We start from the raw sequence: 22,410 nt of genomic DNA on the forward strand, positions 1-22,410 counted from the left end.
AAAACAAACAATATGAAAACAAACACGAAACATGACAGATGCAACACAAACACATAGACAATGTAATACTAGTCTATCCCCCCCCCCCCCCCCCAATACTTATCCAAAGCATTGCCCTCAATGCTCCAGAACAATGAACAGAATGCAAGACAAACAAAAACACAATGAAAACAAAAATAACACTCCCCTGGTTTTCAATTCATCCTCTTCCTTCTTGACAGTATCCGTTGGGACGGTATCAGCAGTCTAGATATATCGGCGGCACGAACAACTTGCATGGGAATGAAACAAAACTCAAATAAAAATAAAGAAAAAAACCAAAAACAAAATAAAAAGCAAAAAAACAAAAACAAAAGCACTAGGTTGCCTCCCAGTCAGCGCTAAATTTATAGTCTATAGCCTGACTATACTCCTCTCTTGACTGGCAACATTCAAGGTGGTTTATCCACCGTCTTTGAAAAATTCAGGTCAGTCCTGCACTTGCATGCTATACCATTAAAGAAATTGTGCAAGGGACTAATTACAGCTGAATCTGTAGACATTCATCATCATAATCATGAGTCTCATCAACCAAATAAACAGCAGAACAAGATTTTAAAGTTGGGCTCTCGGTAGCCGACTTAAGCATATTAAATACAACTTGTTCATCATTCAGTCTCAACACTAACTCTCTCTTCTCAACATCAACTAACGCTCTACTAGCAGCCAGAAACGGACGCCCTAAAATCATATGCACCTCAAAATCCTCATCCATGTCAAGAATAACAAAATCTACAGGATAAATCAACTTATCTATCTTGACTAGGACATTCTCTACTACTCCTCTCGGATATTTAATAGATCCATTAGCAAATTTGAGAGATATAGCAGCAGGTTCAATATTTTATATATCTAATTTTCGAGCAAATGAATAAGACATTAAATTTATGCTCGATCCTAAATCACACAGAACATTATCAAATGATAAACTTCCAATATGACAAGGTATAGAGAAACTCCCTAGATCCTGAAATTTTGGTGGAAGCTTCTTTTTCAGCACCGCCGAGCACTCCTCATTCAGTGTGACTTGCGTTACGTCATTCAATTTTTTCTGGTTTTTCAGCAAGTCCTTCAGAAATCTTGCATAGTTTGGCATTTGAGCTAATGCATCTGCAAAAGGTATGTTAATATGCAGTTTCTTGAAAATTTCAAGAAACTTTTTAAATTGAGAATCAAACAGTAATTGCTTAGCTCTATGAGGGAAAGGTAGAGTAGAAATATCAACATTGTCATTAACTTCAAATTTTGAAGTCTTACCTTTCTTACCTGCCGTGAAGGAATTTTCAGCATATGTATCCTCCTTGGACTCTGCACTTTTCAGCCCCTCCTTAGTTTTCTTTTCGTCCCTATGCTGCTCCACAGAATGTGCTTGAGTCACGACCATGATAGCGTTCACTCCTCTGGGATTTGGTTCAGTGTTACTTGGTAAAGCTCCAGCAGGCCGGGTTGATAATTGGGTTGCGATCTGACTCATCTGAACTTCTAACTTCTGCAGCATACTTTCCTGATTCTGTAAGCGAGCCTCAGTTCCAGCAACGTATTTCATCATGATTTCGTCAAAACTCGGCTTCTTCTCCTCTTGCTTAGGCTGCCAGTTCGGATTATAGTTGTTGTTGTAGGAGTTGTATGGCTGTCTTCCTTGGTTTCCTGCAAAATTAGCCGCTTCCACTTCAAACAACTGCTGCTCTTCTTGAAGATTCCCTTGTGCATGATTTACTGGAGCTGCTTTCATAAGTGCTACTTGATGTGTTAGAGCGTCGATCTTAGCATTAAGAGCCATCAAAGCATCAACCTCTAGAATTCCAGCCTTCTTTTCCTTCTTCACATCCGGCCACCCTATATTACTTTCAGCCATGTTTCCAATGATCTCCCAGGCTTCAGCCGGCGTTTTCCTGAACAAACATCCATTAGCCGCAGCATCCAGCATAGATCGAACCGACTGATCGGCTCCATTGTAGAACGTCTGAGTCTGCTGTCTTTGAGATAAATTATGTTGAGGACACATCCTCAACATCTTTTTGAATCTGGTCCATGCCGCATGTAAAGATTCACCCTCCTTCTGTTTGAATGAAATAATATCTGAGAATAATTTTGCCATCTTCGTAGGAGAAAAATACTTGTTCAGAAAATTTTGAACAAGTTGGTTCCATGTAGTGATGGAACCTACAGGCAGATCATCTAATCACTCTATAGCTTCTCCTTGTAGAGAGAATGGGAATAACTGCAGTCTCCTACATCAGAGGTTACCCCATTAAATTTGAATGTGTCGCAGATCGACTGGAATCGCTCCAGATGAGCGTAAGGATCCTCAATAGAAGTGCCTCCAAATCGTGCTTGCAGTTGGATCAGCTGAATAGTAGAGGGCTTCAGCTCAAAATTGTTCGCCTCAATAGCTGGGCGAACGATGCTAGACCCATATCCTTCAACAAGAGGCCTAATCAGATCCCAAATAGTACGGTTGTCCCGCATCTCCTCGTCTGTTTCTGAATTGAGCTCCAGATTAATTTCTCTTCTAGCTCTCCGAAGCCTGCTAATTGTGCGCTCGATCTCCAAGTCTAGAGGTAAGAGATAATTGGCGCGTCGAGATCGATGCATACACTAGCAGATGAGTACCTGAAAATCACCAAGAAGAAAAGAAAAATTCAGAATTTAATAAAATAAATTAAAATAGTCTAATCTCAAGAGAAATAAAAATTTTGATATCAAACAGTCCCCGAAAATGGCGCCAAAAACTTTACCGGCTAAATCGGTGTGAATAAATTCTACTGGCAAGCGTACCAAGTCAAATTATAATATAGTGGAAAAAGGTCCAGATGTCGAACCCACAGGGACTGTATAAATATGAATACCAAAATATATTTATTCCTACTTAATCTAGACTAATCAAAAAGAGAGATTTCAGATTTTAAACTAATAATTAAAATTGCAATTAAAATAAAATTAACTAAAACGCAGCAGGAATTTGGTTTAATTCAAATATGGGAAAAATTTGATTAAGGACACACGTAGGTACCAGAAAATTCATGTAACAAGCAGTCAATCTAAGATATCAAACTTAATCTTAATTCACAGAAATTTTCCTAATTTGTTCAAAGGACTATTTCTAGAACATTCAAACCTATTCAAATATTGACGAACTATCTTTCGTAATTCTAATCAAATTTGAATGTATGAATAACTGTGAAAATTCGGTAAACACCTAAACCGCATAATGAAATCGAATTCTATTTCTTGCCGGTTTTACACTATGTTGAATATCAAAGTGTTCAAAATCGAAACCTCCTCTGTCGACTTGGAATCAATTAACATGCAAGCAAATAACTGGCCAGAAAATTCACAAGACAAATATAAATTCGATAATCAATAAAAATAAAATCAAGTCTGAAAATCTCAAATAAAAAAATCAAGTTTTTACATAAATTGTCTAGCCCACTCACGTGGCCTTGATCGAAGAAAGAAAACTACTCAATAAATAAATTCATGATTTAAACAAAGTTTTTAATCATGAATAATCAAAAGAAAATAATAAAAGAGGAAGAAATCTTCTCCCAAGCAGTAGCAGTAGCAGTAGCCGCACTCTCCCGTTCTCTGCGTCTGAAATTCTGCAACCCATAAAATTAATTAAGATTTTCTATTTATAATGCCCGGATCCCGTACAATTAAATTCCTTCTCGAAATATAATTTCTCGAAAAATTCTGATTTCTCGACACGCGCGCGCGCCCGGAAAGTTACTCGCGCCTCTCGTGCTCGCGCGTGGAATCTTCGCGCTCGCGCGCATCTTTCCCTTCATTCTGCTGGAATCTTGTGCTGCGCTCGCGCGCACCATCCCCCTCGCTCGCGCGCGTTCCTATTTTTCTGAATCATGCGCGATAGCGCAGCTTGTCCGCACGGTTGCTATCTTGTTTGGGCAACACCATGCGCGGTTCCTCAGCTTCTTGCGCGTTTGCACTACACATTAGCGCTTGTTTTCTTCGTTTGCACTACATGTTGTGCGTTTGCACTACATGTAGTGCAAAAAATTCTTTAGCGGTTAAGTTTTTTTTTTCTTCTTTTCTTTTCTTTTCTTTTCTCCTCTCTTCAAAACTCTTCTCTTCAAAACTCTTTTAAATTTCATTTTTCCTACAAATAGAACTCGGAGAATAAAATGCATACAAATGCAATAAAAACACATAATAACACACAAAATAAACATAAATATATCACGAACTAATGCATATAAAATGCACTTATCAGCTACCAATCTAGATTTGTTCCGAATGATGTTTCCTGATTCATCAGTCTTATTTTTGAAAATCCATTTTGTTCCTATAAAATTTCCATGATCAGGACAAGGTACAAAGTACCAAACATCATTCCTAACAAAATGTTTTAACTCATCATGCATAACATTGACCCAAAACTCTTCTTTTAAAGCTTCTTCAACCTTTTTGGGTTCAATGTTTGACACAAAGCATGAAAATCTTACCTGAGAATACGTGGAGCTCATGCAGATTAAACCAGCCATCTTTTGGTAATCTACCTTTTCTTTTCTTCAGGTTTGCATATCTCCATGCACATCTCCAATGACTTGTGAGGTTGGATGGTTCTTCTGAATTTTACTTGGAATATTCTTACCAACTTCATTTATCTCATTGTTTTCATCCTCATTCTAATCAGTAACTTGTTCAAGTTTTGTTTTTGGAGCTTTAACAGAAGGTGTTGTCGGAGGTGTTGTAACACCTTGGACAACATCTGATTTTCCAAAATTTTCAAGCAAGTCATCAACTTCGTCCTCAGTAGTCTTCTTCTTCATATCTGCAAAATCATCAAACACAACGTTAATAGGCTCAAAAATATTTCTTGTTCTTAAGTTAAACATCCTATAGGCTCGGCTATTCGATGAATATCCTAAGAAAACACATTTATCACTTTTTGCATCAAACTTAGCAAGATGATCTCTATCATTCAAAACGTGACACACACATACAAAAACATGAAAATACTTAAGGTTTGGCCTCTTTCCCATGAGAATTTCATAGGATGTCATAGTAGAATCATTTCTCAAATATACTCTATTTGAAATATGACATGTAGTGTTTAAAGCTTCTGTCCAAAAATGTTTTGAAATATTCTTTGAACTTAACATTACTCTTACCATTTCTTGCAGAGTCCTATTCTTACTTTTGGCTATTCCATTTTTCTGTGGGGTTTTAGGAGTAGAAAATTCATGATAAATACATTTTGCATCACACAAATTAGTAAAAAAAGATTTTTCGAACTCCTTACCATGATCAGTGCGAATTCTGATTACCTTCAGGTTGTATAGATTCACAATCTTGGTGAGCAGTTTCTTGAAGAAATCAAAGGTGTCTGATTTCTCATTAAAAAAAATTCACCCAAGTGTATCTTGAAAAATCATCAACACAAACAAAAGAATATTTCTTACCTCCGAAGCTTTCGACATCCATTGGACCCATTAAGTCCATATGTATAAGCTCAAGATAGCCTGTTGTCTCATATGTTGGCAACATCTGGTGTGACACCCTGGTCTGCTTTTCCTTTTGACAAACTTCACACACAAATGGAATTCCAGATTTAAAATTTGGCATACCTCTGGCAGCATCAAGATTACTCAATTTCTTCAAGGTCTTAAAATTTGCATGACCCAATTTTTTATGCCAAAGGTCAAATTCAGCCACTTTTGTGTGCCTACAAACCATCTCTTCTCCAAGTTGATAACAGTTATCGGATGATCTTGTACCTGTCATGACACACAAATTTGAGCTATCATAAACTTTGCATAAATTCTTATCAAATTGAACATGCAAATTATCATCACAAAGCTGGCTAATGCTTATTAGATTTGCAGTAAGTCCTTCAACATGAAGCACGTTGCGAAGCTTTGGCAAACCAGCAACATTCAATGTATCTTTTCCAACAATATTTCCCTTTGAACCTCCTCCATACGTCACTTTCCCACTCTTTTGCTCAACATAATCAGTGAGAAATCTTCTGGAACCTGTCATATGGCATGACTACCGCTATCAAAGTACCATGCACCTGAAAAATTAATTTTCAAAGCAGTATAAATCATATAACATTGAATATCAGCTTTTGGTACCCCAAAACTTTCTTCCAGTGGATCTATTCTTTGGGATGTTGTGTGAAGGTGTTGGCAACACCTTAGGAAACACCTTAGATGCAGACCTTTGCCTATAATCCTCCTGCAACTTAAAACAGTAGGGTTTGATATGATCATGTCTATGACAGTAGTGATAGATAAAATTACATTTTCTTCCATAATTTTTCTGAACAGTAGGCTGTGACTTCCCTTTTGGTGATTTGTTTGGTGTGTCCTTTTTGGGTGAACTTCCTATACAAATACTTTCTTTAACAAAAATAGGAGCTTTGAAGATTCACCAACCTCAAACTTGATGTTTTCAAAGCCTAAACCTGTCTTACCATCTCTTTCCATCATGAGCAACGAATCAAGCTTGGTTGTGCTTGAGTTGAATTTTCCAGCGTAGCCTTAGCTCTCATGAGTTCATCCTTTACTTGACTCAGTTCCAGGTCCTTCTTACTCAGAATAACCTAAAGCCTTGATACATCAGCCTTCAAATCAGTATTTTCTCTTCAAAGAATATCATTCGTTTTATTCCTTTCAATCTAGTCAGCATGTAGCTCTTCAAACATCATTCGAGCCTCTTCCATAGACATTGTCTAGTCACCTGCATCAGTATTACACACATTATCAATAGTGGAAGAATTTAAACATACTGACCTTTGGGAGGTGTTGCGGCCAGGTGTGGAAACACCTGCGGCAACACCTAAAGTATTGACTTGAAACTTCTTTTTGTTTTCCAATAGGGCAGATAGAGCAGTGTGACTTTTTTCATCTTCTTCAGACTCTTCATCACTTAAGGATGTGTTCATTCCCTTCCAAAGAGTATTTACACACTCATTTGCATAATGACCAAAATGTTGAAATGCATGACACTGTACAGTGTCGATCCTCTTTGAAATAGGCTTTTTCTTTCCTTCCAACATAATTTGAGGCTTCTGAGTGTCTGGAAACTTCTTTGGTGACAGTTCTGGCCCTGTAATTCTCAAATACTTGTTAGGAAACATTTCAGCCTTGAGTTTTTGGTCCGTCTTTCTGGTCTCTCTAATCTTCTTCAGATAATCATTGAATTTCTTTGTTATGAGTGAGATCGAATCATCCTCTAAATCAAACTAATGAACTTCTTAATGGAATTGAACATACTCCTCGTATGAGGGCTTTGATGCTTGCAGGGCTATTGATTTCTCTTTATCCTTCTCTTGTGCTGTAAAGTTCATCTCAAACACTTGAAGGATGCTAATCAGTTCATTCAACTTCATCTTTGAGGTGTCTTTCACTTCCTCAAGCGCCCAAATCTTCCCATTGAATCTCTTTGGCAAAGACCGAAGAACCTTGTTCACCATATTCTCATTAGTAATCGGTCCTCCAAGAGCAAAAGCCTCTGTAGATATCTCCCTAAGTCTCTTGTCATAATCAACAATAGTCTCATTCTCATCCATCTTGAGATTCTCAAATTTAGTGTTTAGAAATCTACGTCTAGTTCTTCTCACACTTTCAGTTCCTTCAAAGTGTTCTTGAAGAGCATCCCATGCGTCCTTGGAAATGGTGCAGTCAGCTATGAGTCCAAACATCCTCATGTCCACGGTTGAAAAAATTGCATTGTTGCTTTAGCATTGTAGCTCGACCCTTGTGTTTCCTCGGCGGTCCAACTTGCTTCTAGCTTAATAATGTATTCACCTTCTTGATCTAGTATCTTTGGAGCAGAAAACAAGTCAGAATAATCTGTTAGGCACAAGCATCCATAGCTTTAATCGTGAAGCGCATCCTTGTCTTCCACAAAGCATAATTCGTGTCATCAAGAACCGGAGGTTTCAGAAATGAATTGGGAGTTGTAGATGAAAATAAAAAATAAACCACGATCAGTTCTTAGTATATCAAGAAAATGGCTCTGATGCCACTTGTAAAAAATAATTGGTTGCACATAAACAGATTTAAGTTTTGTCACAAGGTGTTGACAACACCTTCAATAACATGCAACGAAAAATATTAAAAGCGTGAATAAAATAAACCAGCAACCAAATAAATAAACTCAAGAATAATTAAGCAATAGTATAAAATACTCTTGCAGCGCCTAAGGACAAAGCATTCACTATAAACGAATCAAAGAGTTTTACAAAAAAAACCCCAAAACTAGTGAATTATTTCAAAACTCAATTTTCTCAAAACATGTGAGAAAATAAACATAAAAAACGTCTCCTAACAATTCTATATGAAATAGAATAAATAAAAGGAATAAGTAGATGATGCTTGTCGACAAAAACACGAGAGCAACACTAGCTTGGATATTCAGTGCTCTCAAAAACTTCACGTCGATCAAGCAAGACCACGCCCAGCAATTGTAAAATTAAGCTTCAAGCATATTTTTGAACTCTCTTGTTGCACGTGTAGAAGCTCTCAAGAAATCTCCCTCGGTCGTGTATCTTTTTTCTCTTTTTTTTCTCCAAGCCGCCACACTTAATTTATAAATAAGACTAAATAATCCTTCCTTTACATGTTTCCTTGTAGACGTAGGATTCTAAATATTGTTCCTTTCTGATCAACTGAAATCTACAAAGATGAGGAAAATATATCAAATTAGGCGATAGATATTAAAGTTGAAAAAGTTATAATATCTCCTAATATAATTATCTCAATCAAACATATTTTAAAGCTAGGATTACTATATTATCTTAATTCAGATAAAAAAAATACCTAGTTTAAAATATATCAAACATATAGATAACAAACACAATATCAACTAACAATCCTAGAAAGACAAAACACATGATTTAATCTTTCAAAACAAGTAAAGATATCAAGGAATAATTAATTCCTTTCAAAAGTAAAGACATAATTCTAGATATTGAATAATAGGCATATACCTATTTAAAATAAATAATACAAGAAATAGCGAATAGAAAGAAAATCAAACATGTGAAACGCCAAATAGAGTCTCTGATTGCTAGCACGACGGTAGATTCAAGAATTTTCCAAATAACTTTAGGACTTTTTCTCTAAACGCCAAAGCTTAATAAGCCTTACCCTGGTCAAATACTTCTTCTACTAGCAAAAACATGGGAGAAAAGAGCTCGTTTTCCATCGTCGAAGCTGACCTAAACCTGTCAGTGTTTCATCCCTTACGCTTTGATTAGATTCTAAATGCGACCACACAAGATTCATGAGTTACTTCAAGATCTAAAGAGCAAAACATAGATTCAAGAATTTACGACAATTTTTGAATCACTTGAGTCTTGCGAATCACTGGATTAAGCCCGCCTCAAATTCTTTTCATCGTCGAGAAAAACAATGACTTTTTTTGTCAAAATAAATTACGAATGAACTGTAAAAACGTATGAGAAAATATATTCTGATATATCACAAATTAATGATACACCATATATTTATATACAACCTAAAGAGATAATGATAAAAGAAAAAAAATATACAAAGATATGCACAATATATGTAAATATATATTCCAATATACCCCCTCAAGATGGTGGATTTGTAGAGACACCAATCTTGGAGCATAAGAGACGAAGACGAGGGCCAGGTAGCAACTTTGTCAAAGCATCAGCCAATTGATCAACAAAGAGACATGTGAAACACAAATATTGCGACTTTGAACAAGCTCACGAACAAAGTGATAATCCAAATCAATGTGCTTCATGCGAGAGTGAAAAACAGGATTGACACAGAGATAAGTGGCTCCAACATTGTCGCAGTGGATAGAGACAGGAGAGGAAATAGTATGAGCAACACCAAGCTCCGTGAGAAGAGAACGAATATATTGAAATTCCGCAGCGGTGGATACAATAGCACGATATTCTGCCTTCAGAACCTTGCTTATACAGGATTAGGACCCAAAAAGACAATATAGGCACCGGTAGAAGTACAGTCATCAACATCACCAGCCCAGTCAGCATCACAGAAGGCATGTAAAAAAGACGAGGTATGACGTTGAAGCTGCAGACTGTATGAGCGAGTGTCATTAATATAGCGCAAGAGACGTTTGACAGGCCCCCAATGAAGAGATAAACAAGCATGCATGAACTAAGACACTTTATTAACAGCAAAAGAAATATCAGGACGAGTAAAGGATAGATACTGCAAACTACCAAGCATCTGAGATACAAAGTAGCATCGGCAGGCGGCGAACCATCCAAGAGTTTCAATGTGGCCGATGAGGCAAGTGGAGTGGAGATAGGCTTAGAGCCAGTCATGTTGGCCTTGGTAAGAATATCAAGGAGATATTTCCACTAAGACAGACAAAGGCCCCTTGAAGAAAAAACAACCTCAACATCCAAAAAATAAGATAAGGAACCCAGATCTTTGATAGAGAAGCGAGCACCCAACTGGTCAATAAAGCCCTAAGGGGCACGATCATCGTTTCCTGTAAGAATTAAATCATCCACATATACAAGAAGATACATAGTGACATCACTCGAGCGAAAAATAAATAAAGACGTATCAGCTAGGGAGGCCAAGAAGCCAACACTGAGTAAGAACCGATGGAGGGTCGTGTACCAAGCCCTGGGTGCCTGCTTAAGACCATAGATTGTTTTGTTCAACTTGCAGACATGAGATGGAAAATCAGAGTTAGCAAATTCAAGTGGCTGAGCCATATAAACACAGTCCTCCAGCTGACCCTGAAGGAAAGTATTATTCACATCCATCTGACGAAGAGACCACCCATTGGTGACAACAAGAGATAAAAGAATACGAATAGTGGTGGGATTTGCCACAGGACTAAAGGTATCTGTATAATCAAGACCTGGGCGTTGATGAAACCCCTTGGCGACCAGACAAGCCTTGTAGCGATCAACAGAGCCATCAGGCTTCCGCTTGATCCAAAATACCCACTTGCAGCCAACAACATTCTGAGACATAGTAGGCGGAACAACATCCCACGTACCATTACGAATGAGTGCATCAAACTCATCAAACATGGCAGCACGCCATCGAGGATCCTTAAGTGCAAGAGTATGGGATGTAGGTTCAAACGGAGCAGTGTCAGTGATAGCAGTGAGACATTAGAGGGGATTGGGCCTAGAAATATTATTTTTGAAGCGAGTGACCATGGGGTGAGTAGAGCGAGTCAAGGCTAGGGGAGCGATGGGAGTGGGTTCGGGAACTGGTACGGTCGTGGCAAGGGGTGGTGCTGGTGGGGTCGGATTTGGTATGGGTGTGAGGGTAGGTACGAGACAGGGTTCAGCTGAGCAGACAGGTGAAGGATCAGCAGCACAAGGGTCCTCGACAGGGGAACCAGAGAGATCATCGGAGCATAGTCCAGAACCATGACCACCACTAGCAAAGGAAAACGTAGACCCAACAAAAACAACATGACGAGAAACAAAGACTCTACAGGAGGAAGACTCATGACAGAGATAGGCACTCTGCGTAAGGGAGTAGCCAAGGAAGAAACATGGGGAAGGCTTTTGAGTAAGCTTATGCTGGGAGTAGGGACGAAGCCAGAGATAACAGAGACAACCAAAAATACGAAGTTTGGAGAGATTCGGCGCGGTGTGGAAGAGGGACTCGAAGGAAGGTTTATACGAGAGATTGCATTTGGGTAGGCGATTAATCAGATAAGTAGCAGTGGCAAAGGTAAAGGGCCAGAAGCTAGTGGGGACAGACGCATGATGGAGTAGGGCGAGGCCGGTTTCAACAATATGACGATGACGACGTTCAGTGTAGACATTGTGTTCAGGAGTGTGAGGTGGGGTGGCAAGGTGTGAAATTCCATGCAGACTGAGAAATGTTTTGAAAGCAAGAAATTCCCCACCATTGTCAGTATACAGGGTGAGAATAGGACGATTAAATCGTTTATCAACAAGAGACTTAAAGCATTGGAAGATAGATAGGACATCCGATTTACGTTTCAGTGGATAGAACCAGATATATTTGTTGTAGTGATCAATGAATATAACATAATATTTATATCCATCATAGAAAATAACCGAAGAAGTCCAGACATCAGAAAATATTAAATCAAGGGGAAATTGTGAAGTGAGAGAGGAATCATGAAACAGAAGTTTGTGACTTTTATTGCATAAACATGAGTTACAATGAAAAATACGAACGAAAGAACATGACAATGATTTTGACACAACTAAATGATGCAACACCCGAGTAGACGGATGACCCAAACGACTATGCCAGACAGGTAAAGACTCGACAGACGCAGATAGAGCCAGTGGTGGGTAGGAGGACACGTAGACCATGAGTAGACACCGCTCTTAAGTGGTCCCTGATGAAGAGTAGCCCCCGTGCAACGATCCTTCACTTGAAAGTCATGAGAGGAAAATACAACAATGACATCATTAGTTGTGCACAGTTGAGAGACAGATAGGAGATTTTTATTAATGGATGGAACACAGAGAGCATTTGGGAATACTAGGTCAGAAGAACGGAAGGGTGGTAAGAGACAACCTGTGTGAGTAATGGGAAGCCCAGTGCCATCACCAAAAACAACGCCATCATAGCCAACATACGGAACATGAAAGGATAAATTTGAAAAATCAGACGTCACATGATGAGTGGCTCCAGAGTCGAGTATCAAGTCGGACGAAGCAAGAGATGCAGCGTTGTAGGCAGCAGCCAACGGACAAGGAAAGCCAGAGACATTGCGAGGCTGACCAGCAGAAGGAGCAGTAGTAGTAGTGTGCACACACTGGAAGTCAGGACAATGCCGAATAGAATGTCCCTGGCGGCTGCAAAGATGGCAGCAGCCCAAATAATGGTGTGAGGGACGCGAGCCCGGGCCTGAGGGTACCGCAGGATCTGGGGGCGGGAATTTCAGGCGTCGCCGAGACGTGAACCGGTCGGCGGATGACCAGCGGCAGAAGCAGCCTGGGGCCGGCGGTTGTTGGGGGCGGGCAATGCGCAATATGAGTAGTGGACGGAAGAGTGATCTGGGAAGTCGTGCGGGAAAGGAGAAGAGCCTCATGGTTAAGAAGCTTTTCATGTAGTTCCTCAAATGAGATGGCCGAGTCCCGGGCTTGAATTAATTGCATGAGCCAATTCCTTGTAATCATCATCAAAGCCATGGAGAACCTTGATAGTGAGATCCTCAATGTCAAGAAGAGTGTTCATGAGTGTCAGTTCATCAGCCTTTGATTTGATAAACTGCATGAACTCAGTGATAGATTGGGAGCCTTTCACCGGATTGCGAAGCTGGGTTTTGAGTGATGCGACCACAGGATGGTTTGCCATAGGTGTTAGCAAGTGTGGTCCAGGAATCATAGGCAGTGCATGCGATGGCAATAAACGGGATCAGAGATTAAGACAATGATCCAATGATGATGTTCAGAATAAGTTGGTCCTGTCGTATCCAGGCATGATAGGCAGGATTGGCGACCTGAGCATTGGAGACTGTAATGATGCGATCAGGACATGGGTGAGAGCCATCAATGAAACCGATCATATCATGACCAATGAGTAGAGTCATGAACTGGAGATGCCAGGAAAGATAATTAGAAGAGGTCAGCTTCAAGGGCGCATGAGCAGCAACATTGAAGGAGATGGGAGTGTTGGGTGGGGCGGTCGGATTGGTGTTTGTAGCCATAGAGGGGGCCGTCAGGAAAAAAAATTGATGATGGTTGGTGGGGCGGCAGCGGCAACGACTAGGGTTAGTGGCGTAAGCCTTAGGCTTTAGATACCATGTAGAAACGTATGAGAAAATATATTATGATATATCACAAATGAATGATACACCGTATATTTATATACAACCTAAAAAGATAATGATAAAATAAAACAAATATACAAAGAAATGCATAATATATGTAAAGATATATTCCAATATGAACCACCATGTGCAAGACGATTGGTACACCAGATTAATGTTGTGTTTCATGTAAATTCAGCAAAGAAAAAACGAACAATGTTAACAGAATATGTAAATTCTTACCATCATCAAATACTTCCAGTGCCAGCAAAACCATGGGATGATAGAACTCTCATCCATCATCAAAGAGGTCCTGAATCTGTCCTAATTCGTTTGTTAGGATTTTATAACTCTAATCGTGACCAAACAGTCTAATTAGTTCGAGCATCAAGAATCAAGAAAAACTTTTACCGTAACAAAAAGGAAAAATTGTCGGAGGCTGCCAGATAAATTAAGCTGCGTACCTTGAAAAAGTTCAAGCAAATGCAACCCAAACCAATCAAATGATAAACAAGAGACAACATGCTTCAGTTTCACATCAGTGGTATCCAGATGTAGCTCAATTGATCATCGATATTTTGATTATCAAGCAACGATGAACACTGTATTTCTATGCCAGACATTCAACGGTTTATGTAACCAGGACAGCCGTAGTCCGTAGACACCTGCCTAAGCCTGGTGAATCTAATCTAAATCTAAATCTAAATCTAAATCTAAATCTAACAAATAAAATTGCAAAAAAATCAAAGTAATGACCAAAATGACTTAAACACAACATCGATATAAGCCAAAATCGAGATACTCTTCTCTCGAGTAAGCACAACAAGAGACTTAAACGTCAAGTTGGCCCTAGTGATTCTGTCACGTGCTCATTCAAGCCTTTTGTAAATAGTGAAAATTTCATCGCAAAATACAAGCAAATTTGACGATATGAGAACACCCACCAATATTCTTTTCGGAAAACTCAAATAGATCTCAACAAAGAAAGGGTAATAAAGAAACTAGCAATAACATTTTTAATCAAACAAATTTGACGATTGAGCAAAGACAAACAACAGACCATTTTTAAGCTACAGATTGTTAGACATTACTGGTAATATGCATGGGGAGCATATGTAACTCAAATAATTACGAGGACAAATAATTGGACACCTCCAAGAGAATATTGCAGACTTAACAGATGAGAAACTCATCCATGCATCGTCCCTAGCTCTTCTCTATCTTTGATTTTTCAGATATGTAACAGCAATTACAATGGAAAATGGCAGACACCTGACTAACATCTGGAATCCGATCGAGGCTTTGCAGGCGGAAGAAAAAGTACAAAGAAATATCTGTAAAAATCTACCAGAAAGAAAACGTAAAGCAACATATAAAAAAAAGTCCCCGAAATCTCTGATTAACATATTGTTATACTTATATGTAGATAGATATGTTCTACGTTTACTACTAAATTCAGTGATACATAAATCGAGATTAAAAATGCAACATGGCATGTAAACAAAAAATAATAAACCAATTTAAATTAAGATTGATGCCAAATAAATACAAGTATAAATATAAACATATTAAAATAAAGTATGAGATAATGTTATCTGGTTAAATATAAGTATATCTTTATTTAATACTAGATGATTAATTTGATTTAATTATATGGATTATGGACTTTCGATAGAACTTGATATATATATAAATATAAACATATTAAAATATACAATTAAAATGAAATTGTGCAAAATTTGATATGAACTATTAAATTAAAATATCAAAAGCTTTGAATATAATAATAAAACTAATAGTTAATATGGAAAGTATAAGTTCAGATTTTACATTTAGATTTTTTTAAAATAATCAAGATTTCAAAATTTCAAGAGAGAAAGTGTTTTTACACTTTTTGAAATATAAATAACACAACCTTTAAAAAAAATCTATATTATTTATGTTCCGAATAAATTAATAAATAAAAACATAAATTACGCTTACACATCACATGCGAACATTGTTCTAAAAAACGAGATTAAACGGGGATTAAGCGTGATGAAAACGCTAAGATTCAGGTAAAAACGGGAAAAACGGGAAACTCTAAGTTGACCATATTAAACGTGATTAAACGTGTTTAATTGAGATTAAACGTGATTTTTGTAAAAAAAAATTAAAATTTTTTATTCTTTAAAATAAATTATATCAAATTAAAAATCTCAAAATAAAACCATTTTCTTCAAAATCAAATAAATAAATCAGGTCATATATTTTTCAAAACTTTTTTCTTCAAAATTCTTGTGTTCTGGGTAATGTTTAAAATTTTTGATGCGGTCTAGCTATAGACATTGCTAAAAAAATATAATTTTGATATTTTTTTGCTTTTAAAATTTTGAGAAATTGTGCGTTACTATTAAATTTATTATATGTGTGTTATTTAGCCTATATATTGGTAATAAATAATTAAAATTTTAATAAAGTTTGAAACGTTAACTTGTATTAAACACGTTTAAACTTGTGAAACTTGATATCGACTTTTCATCGTGTTTCGCATTTTTTAGAACCTTGCATGCGAATTAACATACTTTTTACGATTTTTTTTTTATCTTTCAGTGGGACTTCTTCAGTATTGATAAAGTAATTATTTTGATTATAGGTGGTATGAAATCCCGTAAGGTAGTTTATCTAAAAGTTCGGTTTTTCGTAATGCACCTGTTAGGTACCAAAATAAGTTTCTCAAGATTTCTAAACGTCATCCTGTGCCAGGTTTTCTCAAGATTTTAAATCGTGATAATGTGCCGTAGTTATTTGGTTCTTTGGTGTTGGGAGTAAATAAAGCCCTAAATTCAAAAATATGAAACTAATCGTGGAAAAAAGATCGCAAAACAAGATACTGTGCATTGAAAACTAAGCAAGCATCATGCTTGTGCAAAGTGGATGATCATAACGTAACTGCCCAACACATAAGAAACCTAAAGTAGTAACATCGATCATAACTGTTCAACACATAAGAAACTTGGAAGTAGTAACATCAAAATGAGTATAGAACTCCTTGACACTAATATACAGCGAATCGTCTATCTCTTAATTAGTAAGGTCGAACTTAACATTAATAGCAGATCATCAGATAACTTCGTACAAACTTCCACTATGGAGCATCAGAATCTGCCTTTGTAGCCATCTCCAAAACAGTTTTTTACTGCATTCACAAGCGTTAGAAATAAAGACCCATGAGAAAAATTCTTCTCAACAAAAAAAAAGCATTTCCCATCTCTGAAAAAAAAAGGGACTTCAACAAACAAATCGATATAGATACATCACAGCATCGCGAAAAATAACAAATGGTTGGATGGAATACATGGAAGAAAGAGATGCTTCCTGAACTATCAATAAACCTTGTGTTATTGAGGTAAAGGGATCACTGAAGTACGTACTAACTAATATAAGTATATAACAAGCAGTATCCTCCTGCTCAACTCCAATATAATCACATAAAACGGTAGCTCATTTTATTTACAACTAAGACAATTTCAAAGCACACACAATTAGGGACAAAAAAAACTTACAAACAGAAAATTATTACCTTGCGTGGAGGCGGGGGACCACCATCTAAGGCCCTAGGAAGTTCGATTACATCATCATCCTAAAAATAAGAACAGAGACCATTTGGTGACCGATCACACATTCATAATCTAGTCCAAAATCCATAATTCACACTAGAGAAGGGACAACGATCATAAAAATAAAAATTCAAGAAGTCAAAAAAGTAAAAGAAATCGGTACCTTGACCTCACAAAACACCACCCTATCAACACCGTGAACAACACCCCGGAAAAGAGTTGGCTCCTCGCTTCCATCTTCCCGTGCGCTGAAAGTCATATATTGAAATCGAGCTCCAAAAAAATTGACCTTGTAAATCTTCTTTAGATTGAACCTCTTTGACTGATAAAACCAGGGGAAAATAATTATGAACGTCAAATAATAAGAGCAGTCATATATATATATATATATATATATATATATATAACTTGTCTAACATTGGACTTGTTGTAAACTTTCAACGCTCGTTTGGCCTGAGGTCTGCATCCACGCAACCTACCGGCATCGGCCATCGTGATCATTGCTCCAGCGGAGCGAGGTTGACCTGGTACGACTGGTTCCGGATGCTGACATTTATCACACATCTGTAAACAAGTTTAAAATCGGATTCACGAGTCCAATGTTAATCTATAAGATTCAAAATGACACAGTAACAAGGAACAAATCACATACCTCACGGTAGTGAGAAGCACTTCCATAACTGCAAAAGAAATTCCAACACATATAAGAAAAGCCTAAACTGATTTTTCAAACCAAATCCAAATCCAAATCCAATAATTTCAGATAAAACGAATCACAGATCTGAAACACAATAAAGAAACCCTTACTAAGTTCAAGCAAAATCCTGATATTTCAAACTTCAGTTACCGTATGCCCAAACGGTGATTTCCCAGAAAAATAAGAAACAAAAAAATCAACTAAGTAAACGAATAACTGAGAAGCTACCTCATTTTCGTTGTGTGCGCGACGAAGGAGAAAGAGAGAGAGAAAAATTAGGTTAATTGATTTTAAGGGGCGGTTTATTCGTCCCATAGATTTATTATTATTTTTTTTAAATAACACGTTTTTGTGGAGTTGATTAATTTTTACAGAATTTTATAGAATCTCATAAATTTTTAAATATTATTACAGAATCTTGCAAATTTGTTTTTCATGACTTTTATTGATATTTGTAAGCTTTTTTTAGAATCTTATAAATTTTGTAATTCATAATTTTGATTTTGATTTATTTTTTAGAATTATTAATCGAGTATCAATACCTTCTATTTATATTTCTTTAAAATATTTTTATCTATCAATGTAAATAATTTTTACTTATCAATTTGGTTTACAAAAATCGATAAGTAGTATTAAATTTATTGTAATTAAGAAATTAATATAACTCTATAAAATTTAAATATATTTAATTTTATATATTATCTTTATTTATATAATATATATATATATATATACACACACATTCGTGTTAATAAAATTTTAAAATTACGTTAATATATCAAGTCAATATATATCAATCATATATATAATAATAATTAATAATAAATAATGAATTACTTATAAAAAATAATTATTGTTATTTTAAATTTATGATCAATAAAATATTATAATTTTTTGACGTATATTATAATAATTATTTAAAAAAATTAATAAATATGATTTTTATTATCGTGAGGTTTTATAATTAAAATTCAAAAAATTATGAATGATAAAAAATTTTATTTTATTTTTAAAATATAAAAATATGTTTATATATATAATTTTTTTAAAACTGTATATATATTATTTTTAATATAAGTATGTATGAGATTAGTAATATATATATAGACTATTTTATACAAATGAAAAAAAGCACGTGAGTTTGAAAATGACAATCCAAATATTTAGGTTGAACCAAAGAAAATTATTGACTTTTTATTGTTGTACTTTTGCCTTTAATCATAATACTTAATAGAATTACATGGAGTTTTTTAAAATCTATTGACATTTTGAAACCTCTAGACTTTTATAGAGTTTTTAAAAGTCAAATTTGAATATTACATTACTTTTTAAAACTCATCTTGAATACCACTAAATTTTTATGCAGTATATAAAAGTTTATATTGAATAATTCTAAACTTTTAAACTCCACAAAAGTCATTAAAAATCTGGAACCAATTCACCCCACTTATATACACTAAGAAAAAGGGCCAACCTGAGCGCATTAACTGATCATAACCCTAAACTCATTGTATCGTGTATTCTAACTTCTGAGGTCTATAAAAGTTCACAAATTCACTCACGAGGATTAAAATGAATTTTAATCGATTTTTATGTGATTATTTATGAGTTAAATGATTGCATGTTATTTATGTTGCAAAGTTTAGTTTTATGATTTTCAGATATATGATTAGTTCTGGTAATTGTGGGAAACGAGACTAACCTTCCAACGAGGTTAAAATAATTACAATACTACTAAATTAAGTTTGAGTTTGATTAATATGAAAGGATTGGAAATCCATTGATTAAAATGTATTTTCATTTTTTAAATAACTTACACCAAAAAAAATGCATCCTTATAACAATAGGTTTCAAATCCTAACGGTCATTTGAAATTCATTGTTGTAAGTGAAAATAAGTAAGAGATTGGTTTGAGTTTACATTGCTGAATTTTATAGATTTTAAATGACTCAATCCAAATGCAACTTAAACTGGTAATGTGCTCCGTTTGGATGTGTTTCAAAAAAACGTTTTTAATGTTTTACAAGTAGAAAAATTTAAAATTTGTATTTGGATAAAAAAATTTAAAACCATCTTGAGAAATATTTTTAAAAACCGTTATTGGATGAAAATTTTTAAAAAACGTTTAAAGGTGTTTTTGGTTTTTCTAAAAAAATGTGCGGGCCAAAAAACGGAGCTAGTGTATTGGATAACACTTTTTTGATCGCAAGTGCATGATTGTCAAGTTTTAATATAGAGTGAATATATAGAGTATCTTTCCAAAGAAAAGTATGTATTGAAAATTATAATATTATATAGTGCTTGTAATTAAAATAGGCTAAACTTTATTTAGAAAATTAAATAAGATAATTTTTATGCTTTAAAATTTAAATAATTAAGAAAAAAAAGTAATAAATCACATACTTGAGAAAAATATTACTGAGAGAAAAAAAATATTTAGAGTATTTGATTTAACTTACTTTCGACAGCGATTGTTTTTAAATAATTTATTCTCATGAATTCCTTTTATTTAATAGCCAAGAACACTTAATTATTTTTATTTTCCTCTCACGAGTAACAAATAAATTGTATCAATTAAGATTCAATTTCAATATCCCTATTAAAAATCTAGGCTTAATGATATGTGAAAAAAAATTTATTTCAAAAACTCATTTAAAGTTATGCACTCTCCCGAGCTATATAAACATTAACAGTGTATTTTTTTTAATGGTCCTATTCAAAATCCCTTATCCCGAGCACCGATTTCAAATAAATATGACAATTATCAATTATTGATCAAATAATTGAAAGACAAACAATTCTAGAAAACACAATTAAATTAAGAAATCAACCAAATAAATTAAAAAAATCATAGAAGTTGTTTCTACTAAGCTCCATCATTCTCTAAACTTAAAAATTTAGTTCATGATGAAAAATAAACAAAAATAAATCATGTTCATGAAATTGGACATTAATTCGTAATTTAAGAAGAAAAAGTAAAGAGAAACAAAGCCGAAGTAGCGTTCGCGTCTTTCGTCTTCGATCTTCTCTCTTTCGAATTCTTCTTCACTTTGTGCAGATTTTTATCTCCTTGTGCAGCAACCTTTCTCTCCCTTTTCGTGTTGCTGCGTTTCTATTTTTGTGTCGCTGTTATGAGGTTGTTCCTCCCTTTCTCTATGCGTTTTAATGTTGTTTTATATAGGGTAGAGTCCAGCTCGAAGCTCGTCGAATAGAAGCCCAACAAGTCGAGCGTTTTGAACTTTAGAAATTCTGTTCGAATTCTTGTCTCGCATAGCAGTGCTATAGCACTTAACATCTAGCGCTTCTGCTCTTCCTTCACGAACACCAAGCATAGCATCTCATTCTTCTCTTGCGCAGAAGCGCTTAGCTCACACATGATCATGCGTTGTTGCTCTTCCACAAAGCGCTAGTGCGCTTTAAAAACTTCAGCATAGTGATGCATCCCTTCTTCTAGGAGCTATAGCGCTTAACTAAATTTCCCAAGCACTGCTGCTCTTGTTCAAGGCACTGCTGCTCTTCAATTCTCGGCTACAACTCTTGTTCCAGATGCGTGGTATTTTTCAAAAAATCATATCTCAAGTTATAATCGTTGGATCGACCTGAAATTTTGACAGCAACTTTAAACAACTTAAAATTCATTCTGAACGGTGGAGATCGAATTTGGATATCTCTAGCATCCCAGATAAATTTTGAAAGTTTACAGCTTTGTTATTCCTTCTTCCGCCTCTTCTCGGTTCTTAACTTTCAATCCTTGAATATCAAAATAAACAACAATAAATACACATAAAACTCGCTTGATACATCACAAAAATCCAAGTCAATTCATATGAAAATTATGTGCGTAAAATTCAATTATCAAATCCTCCCAAACTTAGACTTTTTTTAGTCCCGAGCAAAACAACAATGAGTAATATAATCGGACTCCGAATTTTATATTCTACAATTTAATCCACATATCGGCTAATTTTCTCAAGAGTTCTCGTGTGTGTATTTTCCAATCTCATCTACCACCTAACTTTCGATAAAATCATGCAATCTAAAAACTTCATAAAATCATTGTAGTAACCCAGATTCCATTTTAAGATAATTATATGTTAAACATGATTAAGGATTGGTAATTAATCAATTTCAGGGCTTAATCAGACTTCAAAATTACCAGATGGATCGCTACATATAAAGGTAGTAGCCAAGTTCCACTTTCCGTGCTATGATATGTCATATAATTTTAAAAGTGGCAAAACATGATTAAGGAGTCATTATTTGGTAAAAATAAGTGGAAAATCAGCTCCGGAACGTTCGAAAATGGTAGGAAGGGTCCCGGGGGTC

At 35.6% G+C, this 22,410-nt stretch overlaps 3 protein-coding genes across 4 annotated transcripts; all 3 read right to left on the bottom strand.

Annotated features, from left to right (window-relative positions):
- Positions 1 to 520: 520 nt before the first annotated feature.
- LOC140862236 (uncharacterized) lies at positions 521 to 2,137 on the bottom strand. The gene is made up of 3 exons (XM_073265244.1): positions 1,306 to 2,137; positions 946 to 1,149; positions 521 to 771 (listed from the first exon to the last, which is right to left on the bottom strand). The coding sequence occupies exons 1-3, from the start codon at positions 2,135 to 2,137 to the stop codon at positions 521 to 523; spliced, it is 1,287 nt and encodes a 428-aa protein (XP_073121345.1).
- Positions 2,138 to 7,264: 5,127 nt separating this feature from the next.
- Positions 7,265 to 7,717, bottom strand: LOC140862237 (uncharacterized). The gene has a single exon (XM_073265245.1). It carries the CDS (start codon positions 7,715 to 7,717, stop codon positions 7,265 to 7,267), a length of 453 nt encoding a protein of 150 aa, XP_073121346.1.
- A 9,014-nt stretch (positions 7,718 to 16,731) lies between these two features.
- Positions 16,732 to 18,391, bottom strand: LOC140867281 (uncharacterized). 2 transcript variants are annotated; one of them, XM_073272353.1, is made up of 6 exons: positions 18,313 to 18,391; positions 18,040 to 18,067; positions 17,805 to 17,951; positions 17,551 to 17,709; positions 17,351 to 17,410; positions 16,732 to 16,966 (listed from the first exon to the last, which is right to left on the bottom strand). In XM_073272353.1, exons 1-6 carry the CDS (start codon positions 18,315 to 18,317, stop codon positions 16,964 to 16,966), a joined length of 402 nt encoding a protein of 133 aa, XP_073128454.1. In that variant the 5' UTR covers positions 18,318 to 18,391; the 3' UTR covers positions 16,732 to 16,963. The 2 variants fall into 2 exon arrangements, with proteins under 2 accessions (XP_073128454.1, XP_073128455.1); XM_073272354.1 differs by lacking the exon at positions 18,313 to 18,391 and adding an exon at positions 18,195 to 18,294.
- Positions 18,392 to 22,410: the final 4,019 nt, after the last annotated feature.

Source organism: Henckelia pumila, chromosome 4 (genome assembly GCF_033568475.1).
Source record: "Henckelia pumila isolate YLH828 chromosome 4, ASM3356847v2, whole genome shotgun sequence".
In the NCBI taxonomy this organism is placed as follows: Eukaryota; Viridiplantae; Streptophyta; class Magnoliopsida; order Lamiales; family Gesneriaceae; genus Henckelia; species Henckelia pumila.

Coding starts and splice junctions, on each gene's coding strand:
- LOC140862236 (XM_073265244.1), bottom strand. CDS start 2,137: ATGGCAAAATTATTCTCAGATATTATTTCATTCAAACAGAAGGAGGGT. Junction 1,150..1,305: donor TGAAAATTCCTTCACGGCAG/GTAAGAAAGGTA, acceptor TACCTTTTGCAG/ATGCATTAGCTCAAATGCCA. Junction 772..945: donor ATCATTTGATAATGTTCTGT/GTGATTTAGGAT, acceptor TTTATCCTGTAG/ATTTTGTTATTCTTGACATG.
- LOC140862237 (XM_073265245.1), bottom strand. CDS start 7,717: ATGAGGATGTTTGGACTCATAGCTGACTGCACCATTTCCAAGGACGCA.
- LOC140867281 (XM_073272353.1), bottom strand. Junction 17,952..18,039: donor GTGCTTCTCACTACCGTGAG/GTATGTGATTTG, acceptor ACTTGTTTACAG/ATGTGTGATAAATGTCAGCA. Junction 17,411..17,550: donor TGGTGTTTTGTGAGGTCAAG/GTACCGATTTCT, acceptor TCTTATTTTTAG/GATGATGATGTAATCGAACT.